At 35.7% G+C, this 10,784-nt stretch overlaps 1 protein-coding gene across 1 annotated transcript; it reads left to right on the top strand.

Moving 5' to 3' along the window:
* Nucleotides 576-2,550, top strand: LOC107627692 (receptor like protein 30-like). The gene has a single exon (XM_016330516.2). It carries the CDS (start codon nt 576-578, stop codon nt 2,289-2,291), a length of 1,716 nt encoding a protein of 571 aa, XP_016186002.1. The 3' UTR covers nt 2,292-2,550.

The raw sequence follows: 10,784 nt of genomic DNA, 5'->3' as shown, positions 1-10,784 counted from the left end.
TTTCTTAAACACGCTAAAACATAAAAAAATTTATTAAATTTTTCTTTTAACAATTTAATGATATTCAAACAAATACTTAATAAAGCATTTACTAAAAGTAACTATTCCAAATATGTACTTTATAATATATAAAGTGTCTAATTTAGTCATTTATTATATCCTTACATTTCAACATACTATATCAACAAATTGCTATGTAATACTCATTTTAATATGAATTTTCAGATTTATATCATCTAATAATCTTTAATGAATTATTTTTACTTAAAACGGGTTATCAGGTTTTTAATTTACTGGAACATTATAAATGATACCCGTTATTACTTGTCACTCTACCGTATACCCTACTCTTATATGTTGTTATCATCAATGAAAATTATTGGCAATCAGGGGAAGAAAATAAAAGGAGAAAATCATAATCATTTTGGTGCAACAAAATAAAACGTAAAGATTGGGCGATGGAACGAAGCCACAGTTTGTTTGTTTGATCACTGAAGTGTGAAGATAAGGGATGAGTGGAGAGACTACTTCATGCAATCACAATCTTGGAGGACTTTGTGCATTTTTTGTTGATGATGACTTACTACAATACCACATATTGCACGCAGTTGAGTTGTGTAACATATTATTTGGAATCTATAAAAGGAACGGATAACATATTCTCATATGCAAAAATTGATAACAATTTTCAAGGGCATATTCCTATGTCTATCTTTCAACTGAAAAGGCTCAATTTACTTCAACTTTCCACAAACAAGTTCAATGGCACCATAAAATTGAGTATGATTCGTCAAAGGCTACAAAATTTGGCAACACTTGATCTCTCACACAACAACTTGTCAGTTGTGGATGACAATGACATTCCATTTCCCAAGTTGAATAATTTCTGGTTGGCTTCATGCAAGTTGGGTACATTTCCTTCATTTTTGAGAAATCAAAGCACTTTGCTTTATTTAGACTTATCCAGCAACCAAATTGAAGGAACCATACCCAACTGGATTTGGAGATTTGAGTTTTTGGCCGCCTTGAATCTTTCTCAGAATTCTCTAACGGATATGGAAGGGCCTTTCCAAAATCTGAGTTCAGCCATGTTCCTGCTAGATCTTCATGACAATCAATTGCAAGGGCCAGCACACATTTTCACCAAGAACATGGTTTACTTGGACTACTCCAATAATAGATTCAGTTCTATACCAGCAAAAATTGGTGACTCTATTCCTTTCTCCATTTATATATTTTTATCAGGCAACAATTTTCATGAAAAAATCGATGAGTCCATTTGCAATATTTCAACTCTTAGAGTGCTTGATCTTTCACATAATGGCTTCATTGGCAACATTCCTGAGTGCTTGACAACAAGGAAGAGTAGCTCCCTGAAACTTCTAACATTGATGTCTGACAAAGATGATGATATGTCAAGGTTTGACCATTTATCTTTTGATATTTATGATAACAATACAAGTTCTGTGACTCTTGAGACTATAACTACAATTTACTCAAAGAAGAGTAAACTGAAGTTAGCTAAAGTTGTTTCTATTGAGCCACTTTATGTGGTGGATCACTTGCTCTCTCATGTCTACGGAGAGGTTTCAAGTCTTCGTAGGTATGCGGATTCAGTTACCATTGTAATCAAAGGTCAACAAATGAAGTTGGAAAAGATTCTCATTGCATTCACTTCATTGGATTTCTCATCCAACCAATTTGAAGGGCCAATACCAGAAGAGATCATGAGTTTCAAAGCATTGCATGCTCTTAACTTGTCACACAATGCATTCTCAGGCCATATTCCTTCAACTTTGGGAAACTTGAGAAATCTTGAATCCTTAGACTTGTCAATGAATTCTCTGAGGGGAGAGATTCCAACTGAACTTGCAAGCTTATCTTTTCTTGCCATCATGAATCTCTCCTATAATCATCTTGTGGGGAGAATTCCAACAGGCACTCAAATTCAATCGTTTGGAGCAAATTCATTTGTGGGAAATGAAGCGTTATGTGGACCTCCATTGACACAAGGTTGTGGTGGAGAAGAGCAAGGGTTGTTACCAACATCATCTAAAACTACTAACTCTCATAGTAGTAGTTCAGTTAATTGGAGTTTGTTAAGTGTAGAGTTGGGATTTACTTTTGGATTTGGAATATTCATGATGCCACTGATTTTGTGGAAGAAATGGAGGTTGTGGTACTCCAAGAAAGTAGACGAAGCTCTATACAAGATTGTGCCTCAACTTGATTTTGTATATGAACGTCGTGGTGGGAAGAGATATAGATCTTTAAGATGGAAGCCTTATTGATTGTTGTTGCACTTTAATTTGTATGATGTATGTATGTTATTGTTGTTTTCTTTTCTTTTCTTTTCTTTTTATCTTCCTTTAATTTGTGTGTGATCAGTATAAAAATAAGAACTGTGTTAGTTAGGTTGAAGCTAGCCGTTGGTAGGTCGTATGAGTTATGACCATGATAGTTTTATTTGAAGCTTTTCTTTTAGAGTTGGCCTCAGAGGTGAAGAGAGATTGATTACACGAATGTTTAATTTGCGTGTGTTATATATTACATGAATGTCTGCATGTGTTATTATAAGTGTCCTGTAAATTAAATCAATGAATTGCATGATTTTTACAAAACGAAAATATCAAGGAAACAATAAAAGAGAATTAAAATCAATAAAAAAAGTTATCTTATTTTATATTTATAGGCTCAAGAATTACTTTATTATTGGATTTTTTAAATAAATAAAATAAATATTTTATTTATCAAAATAAATATTTTATTTATCAAAATAAATATTTTGTAGTATTTTTATCAAAATACATCGTATGTCTTATTTCGTTTACAATGCAAACGAAATAATATTACACATATCTCGCTTACATTGTAAACGAGATAAAACACGAAGTGGGCGACGTATATATTTTGTTTACAATGTAAACGAAATACATGTAGCATTATTTTGGTTACACTGTAAACGAGATATGTTATTAATTATGACGTTTACAATGTAAATGAGATACGTTACGATAAATTTTTTGCAGCTATAAAATGATGTACAACCTTTGTATTCTCCACAAATATTTTACTACTTCTTCTCTACCTTTTTCTTCCAAAAATAAACTAAAATGCAATGTTCTAAAAACCGATTCGAACCACCCGGTCGAACCAGTTGAACCGTGAATCAGTGAGAATTACGATTCGGTTTTATGCCAAAACCGAAAAAAATGAAAATCGTTGTTGAACCGCTAAACCGGCCGGTAACCGGTCAGTCGAACCGAACCGGGACCCGGCCGGTTTTTTGCTTGGCCCAAAAACACTCAAAACGCGCGTTTAGCTTTCAGTAACCCCCTCTCCAACTCTTGCGTTACCAACCCTAACCCACTCCAAATCTCCAACGGCGCAGCAACACACGCTCCCTCGTCCCTCCCATCACCCTCGAGCTAGCCGTTCCTCTCAACGCCAGCGAGCTCAGTCCCTCCCTTTCGCGCTGCCACGGTCCCGCCGGCGCTAGCTCTATTTCACCGTAGCCACTGTCCCGTTCGAAGGTGCTCCTTCTCTCGGTGTCTCCTTCTTTCGTGTTCTGTTCAAGGCTTCTAGCTTCGAAGGTGCTCTCTTTCGCCGCCGTCGCGCTCACAGAGAGGAAGAATCATCGCAAGTGCCGCCGTTTCCTCCTCCTCTCGGTCAAGCCGTCATCCACTTCTCTACTGCGCCGCTGTCTACTTCTCAATCCTCCTACTTGCCGCGGTCTTTCATCCGCTGACTACTTCTCAATCATCCTCCTTCCCCTGTCCCAAATCCATGTGGCCAGACCTTCTCTTCTAGGCTTTCTAGCTCGGCACGTCGTCCTGTCTTCGTCGGTGACTTCGGTGTTCAAGGCTTCCAGCTGCTGCGCCATCGAGTCGCCGTCGTCGTCCTGCTGTCGGTGGAAGGTTAGTGAATTTGTTTTTGAGTTTGAGCTGTCAAACCCAAAAAACCCCTAAGCTGCTTCAGGTTTTTTGGTTGTTTCCAATCCAGCACAGCCTTGGATGAGAGCGAAAGTGACCCTTGGATTTCTTTTTCCTCTGTTTCAATCAGCTTTTCATTTTTTTTTAAATTTGTGTATTAGTCTTTTGTTATTCAGTCTTTTAAGCATTTAGTCAAATATTCAAGTTGTAGCAGCACTTCATTGCTTCAAAGTTCAAACAAAACAAAATTGAGACAATTCAAGAACAAGCTAAAAAGTGTGAAGAAACCGAGTCTTTCTACCAAAAATTAATTAGCTAAAATCAAGAAATTTGTTTTTTATTTTGAGCTGTTTCAGTGTTATGAATTTGATTTTGAATGTCTGATGAGTGATTTGTGATTTTTGAATCTGAAATTAATTAATTTGTGATCAGTATTTTGAATTTGAAATTTGCGATCAGTGATTTGTTATGCTGCATTGCTGCTGTTGGTATTTAATTTGTTGTTGAAATAGTTACTTATTTGTTGAAATAGTTACTTATTTGTTTAATTTCTGAATGCTCGTTTCTTCTTCTTTCTTTTAATTTCTGAAATTTTTGTTCAAATTTTCTTGTAATATTTTGTAATGTTTTGTATGTTTGTTGCTGTTTTGTAATTGCTGGTTGTTGGATGCAGGTTTAGTGTCATCACTGATTTGGAATATTTATAATGTACAATGTTTGTTGTTGTTTTGTAGTTGCTGTTTTGTAATTGCTGGTTGCAGGTTTAGTGTGATTATTGGTTAATGTTTTGTAATATTTGGTGCTGAAGGCTGATTGTTGAGTTCAGATATAGTTGTTTATTTTGACTTGGGTAAAGAGACTTATGGTCATTTTTTCCTGCCTTGTACCAATTCAGATGATTATTTTCAGAGGATGAGCACTTATTTATGTATCTTGAGAAACTGTTTATGTTTGTTATGAGCTCTTAGTTTCACCAAGAAAGCTTAGTTTGTTATGAGCACTTAGTTTCACCAAGAAAGCTTAGTTTTGCCAAATGGTCCTCAAAGCAACTCATCCAAAATGCTGCTGCACAAATCCAAGTCTATTGTCTCTTAAAGCCTGCATGCTCTTTCATTTGGTGAAGTCTTTCTAGCAGTAGTCCACTGCCAACTTTGTTATTAATAATGTTATCAAATTTGTTTATCCAAGTACTATGTTTATTTTTTTCAGTTGGATTTATGATAATTCATTTGATATTCTTCCTATTCTTGTGAGATATTTCTTTTAACATTTTGTGTACTGATGAGGAATTGTACTTGTTTGGTATCATGCTTTCATCTGGCAATTTTGTATTTACTATAAAAAAAATCCTAAAAAAGTAATTTACCACTCCATTGGAAAAATTTCATACTACCCTATACCCTCAACTTAATACTTGCATATTTATAATTTATTTATTATTTTATTCTAAAACAATTTTTTCGGTTGAACCACCGGTTGAACCGGTTGGACTAATAAACCAATGAACCAGTGACTAGAGCGGTTTGATGACCGGACCGGTTCTCAGAACCTTGCTAAAATGTCTAGTAGTAGTGGATATTTAGTTGTAAGTGTGTATCCCAACTGTCATGTGAGAAATAGTGATAATGGGGTGATATTTGAGTGTGAGAATCCCATTCTGTTGCGTATCCAGCGAGTTAGTTCTCTGTCGGAGCTAAAGAGTCTGATATTGAGTAGCGTTGGTGGTAACGGGAGAAAAGAGATCGGAAGGGTATGGTATATGTTGCTAGCACCGATGAAAAACAGAGTTTTTTGGTTTCGTCTGTTTTGGCTCCATGGCGACGAGTATGTGCGCCTGATGTTTAACATCGATGGGAGAATCATAGCAGAACAAGTGATGGAGCTTTCTGCAAAGGTTGGTGATGTCGGTGGTGGTGGATCTGGATAGTCAGACTTTGTGCAGAATGACCCACCTTTCGCACCACCACCGCTACACGTTGCTAGTTCAGTAGAAGACATGGACATTGACGGTGATGACTCAGATGAGAAGTATGTTGCGCATAGCAACGAGAACGGTTCTTCTAAAGATAATGACGAGGAAGAGTATGTACTAGAGACCCCAGTCGAGCCATCACGTTGGTATCTTTTGCCTGCCCCGCACCCAATTTTGGCCTTGTCATCTGTATCCAGTCACTATCATACGTTGGATTTGGACGCAATGCAAGAGAAAAATCTATTCTCCAATACCGGTGAAGACGATTACAAATTAGACGGTGGTGTGGAGTTTTGGGTTGGCCACAAATTCAAAAGCAGAGATGCAGTAATGCAGGGTGTGAAGAATTACAACATCCACGGAAGTGCTGAGTACCGCATTGTGAAGTCGGATTGATTAAAGTACCATGTGCATTGCCGACAATATGAAGCAGGCTGCCCTTGGAGTCTCCGTGTTGCTCTCCGACAAAATCTCGGATACTGGTAAGTGATGGTAATCAGTGGCTAAGAGAAGGGGATTGAATCTTAGCCCCTTTTTTGCTGTATATTAATTTCTGCTTTTTCAAATAGCTTCAGGAGATATTTCTGCTTTTTGTCTCATAACCAGTCAAGAGACATTTTCTTTTTTGTCTCGTAACCGATTAGGAGATATTTTTCAATTTTGTCTCCAGTGCAACAGAAACAGAATAGGAGTAGAAGAGAGAGAGAAAGAGATTCACACCCAGAAGTATCCTGGTTCAGCTGCTAAGTGCAATGCAGCCTACATCCAGTCTCCATCACAATAGTGATGGAATTTCACTATAATCATCAGATTACATACACTAATTCTTCCCTAGGAACTACCTATTTCTATCTGGGACAAATCCAGATTCTATCCCCAAATCTGAACTTGACTTGGTCACCTACCAAGCTTTTAACCGCAAAGTGCTAACCCAACTTGCAAGGAAATCCCCACAGGATCATAAAACACAACAAACAGATGTACAAAGAAATTTTGAGACATCTATCTTTTTCTTTAATTTTGTTCACTGTCTTTTTCCTCTCACTGGCTTTTTCTTATAAACCTCACCATGTTTGCCTTTTACCATGAGATCCAGACAGACAATACTAAGAAAAAAAACAAAATGAACATCTTTAAAGGAGAAGAACTCAGGAAGCTTGGGTAGCTATGAGAACTCTGTGCTTTACACTTTCTCTCCTTGTTTCAACCTTGGCCGTTCACCCTTATTATAGAAGGGGAAGCTTCCAAGGTTGAAACCGGTTCAACCAAGCCACCAACATCTTCTCCAACGCACAGCCGATTCGGACAAAGAGAAGAAAGACGGAAAACCAAAAGTAAATCAACATGCATGTACCTCTCTCTCATCCTTTCTCATCAAGTTTCATCAATCTGAGCTTTTCATCTTGACTTTGTCCCCAAGAATGAATTTTAACCATTGATGAATCTTTGATCCTTGACAGCTCCTTCCTTTCCATATTTACTTCTTCCTCTATGTAGCTCTAGTAGCTACCTTCTGTCTTGGATGAACAAAAATGGAAACGAGGTTTACCACAGAGATCTTCTTCTCTGACCGAGGCCGATTGCTTCTATTCTTGGTATGAAGATCTTAAAGCTTCTTCTTGAAATCTTTCCTTCAGTGGCAAAGATCTTAGCCACACCATGCTTCAGATCTTCCCTTTGCAAAGGCCATCATCAACCTAGTCTTTTTTTTCTTCATAGTTTCACTGTAATTTCTCTGATAACTTGCTTTTGCTTCTTTTCTCTGATTGAAATGACAACCAAAAACAAGAGAGAGAAGAGAGAGAAGAAACAAAGCATTCAATGTGAAATGAACTCAATTTAATTTTATGTTTTAGTTACCTATGCAAGCAATTAATCCATTTGAATTTTGAATTCTATTCCACAATGAGGAGTAGGTAACCGTGGAGCTTTCAATGCAAATAAATTGAATTGAATTGATTTTTGGTTACCAAGGCATAAAGTTACGTGTCAGACTTTTGGTTACCAAGGAATAAAGTTAATTGAGTTGAAAATAACCAAGGCATGGAGCAACGAAGCATGCTTTTGAAATTCTTGGGCCACTTTGAGTTTCTTTTTGCCTTTTAGCCACATGAAGTGAACAATTAATATTGGGCTTTGAGAGACTTAGGCTCCTTTGGTTTCCTTTCTCTTTTAATATTTAGTCACTTGAAGAGAACAACTATTATTGGACTAAGCATGTTTAGTAACCAAATTAGGCTTTCATCACTTGGGCCAAGATAACAATTTTATTTTTCTTCCTGCATACTAACAAAAATATCAAACAACCCATTGAAAGTTATTAAATAAGATACTTAATAATAATTTTAATAATTTTTTAATTTACATTTTAATAATGTTTGATCATCATTTAATTAGATATAAATTTTCTAAACTCAACAGAAAGTTCAAGTTTAATTGTGTTCTATATTCTCAATTATCATTGTTATGCTTGTTGTACATGTAAACCATGATTGTTCTATTTCGTTAAGGAGGTGCGTAGGGTGGGAAGATCTCGCACATGTGTTTAGCACCCACCATGTTTTAGGATCATCGACAGTTGGACAGCGGCCTCATTTACCGTGTCATCCTACCTTTGATACAATCAAGCCCATCCGTCATCATTTCTGTCCTACAGGGTGCAGTTAGGCAAAGCTATCACTTCAAACCCTCGTATAGAAAGGTCTGGATGGCAAAACAAAAGGCAATTGCACAAATATATGGTGATTAGGAGGAGTCATACAATAAGGTGCCAAGTTTGCTGCAAACACTGCAAAGTTATTGTCCCAGAACGATATGTGAGATTAGTATTGTACCGTACTATGATGGGCACCTTATGGTGCATGATTGCAGCATGCTTCATAAGGTATTTTAGACCTTCTCTGCCTGTGTGGAGGCTTTCAAACATTTCGAGACGTTCGTTTCTGTTGATGGCACACATCTATATGGTAATTAAATATGGTAGTGTTTTGCTTATTGCAGTGGCACAGGACGGTAACAACAATATCTTTCCTGTAGCCTTTGCAATTATTAAGTCCAAGACAACGGGGTCATAGTCTTTCTTCCTTACCAATCTGAGGTGACGTGCTTGTTGATTATTTCTAATAGATTTCAGGCGATCAAGGCTGCACTGAGAGTTGACGATAGTGGTTGGCATCCTCCTAAAGCGTTTCATGCTTACTGTGTCCATGGTGGAGCGATATGCTGCAGAGCATAGGGAATGATACGTCCATGCTAGTACCGCAGATCCCAAGACAAAGAACGCATCTGAAAGTTATCTAGTAGTGGGAGCCACCGAAAATAGACCTAATTATTGGACTTATCAGTCATCAGGTAACACTCGATCATCAACAATATATAGCACCTTACGTTATTGTCGAAGGGTGACTCAATCATCAGTAACAAGCATCTGTCGGAAATACTCCCAAAATTATGTTATAACAACCTGTGCTTTTGAAAAATTAAATATTGAGTTATTTATAATTTATTATATTTGATAATTTTATTTAAAAAAATATTTTTTAAAAAGTAATTAAATTAAATTTTATAATATTTTAAATTTAAAATTAATTAAAAAGAAAGGAGGCACGAGACATTAAGAGAACAAAGGGAAGGAAATTTGAAACGTGGACTTAATGCATGTATACATATATATTATCATGACACCTACGCCTTAATACCATAAATCCTCAAATAATCACCATCATGGCTTTTATTATATTCAATATCATCCCTGAATTAAGACTTGGAAAGGTAATGAAAGTGAGAGAGACCGAGTGTCCTTGAAGGAGAGCCATGACACTTCCATGATTTCCGGGTTTGATTTTTTGAAATTCGTAACTCCAATAAAAAAAATCTAATTAAATAAAAGTATTCGTATCTTCTTTTTTTATACGTTAGTATCACTTTTGTTTGGTAGAAGTTGACGGCGGCGTAGCTCTCATTTCTCTTAAGTTCGGTCAATTGGAGTTTTAGAAAGTACAGATAATTTTTGACGTTTTCCTCTTTAGCAGCTCGATTAGAAAGTTTTTTTTAGAATTTTCGTTGAATTTTATAGGGAGGTATGGGATTCGTTTTTAAAATTATAAGTTTTTAATTCATAAATGCTCAAAAGCTTATTAATGAGTAATTGCAATAATTTATGACTGTCTGGACTGGTTGAATGACGAATTTGTGTTAGATTTGTGATTGTGAAAATAATTGTATTTGATGAATATGTGTTTGATTTTCTGAATGTTTGAGAATTGTCAAAATTGTGGCTGTGAATAAATTATGTGTATGCCTTGGTAAAATGATGTATGAATAGAGTACTGGCTTGGATTGAGATAAGTTAAGAAATTATGGAAATGAGGGAGCCTTGAGGGTGGTGAAGCCAATTTTTAAGAGAAGGTTATGTCCGAATCTATCTATCTATTCTATTATATAAAAATCGGATGTATGCACTTAATGATGAAACTGACGTGGCATGCATCGGAGAGTATTTCCCGATTTAATTGTTTTAACTCATTTAATACAATTTATTGCACTGACTTAATTATATCAACTAATTAATTTGATTAGATATTTAAATATTTCTTTTCTTAATATAATTAATTATAATTTATATTACTTAATTAATTATACTACATTAATTATAATTCGTTATATTAGTGAATTAGTCTTTTCATTTATAAAGTCTAAAATAAAATAAATAAATTGTTATTTATTCTAATTAAATTTGTTTATATACTATATATGAATTAACGTCTATTCTATTATATAAAAATCGGATTTCTACACTTAATGGTGGAGCTGACGTGGCATGCTTTTGAGAGTGTTTCTCGATTTATTTCTGTTATTTCATTAAATATAATTTATTATAA

The sequence above is a fragment of the Arachis ipaensis genome, chromosome B02, assembly GCF_000816755.2.
Source record: "Arachis ipaensis cultivar K30076 chromosome B02, Araip1.1, whole genome shotgun sequence".
Taxonomy (NCBI): domain Eukaryota; kingdom Viridiplantae; phylum Streptophyta; class Magnoliopsida; order Fabales; family Fabaceae; genus Arachis; species Arachis ipaensis.
This window is presented reverse-complemented; position numbering and strand designations above follow the sequence as displayed.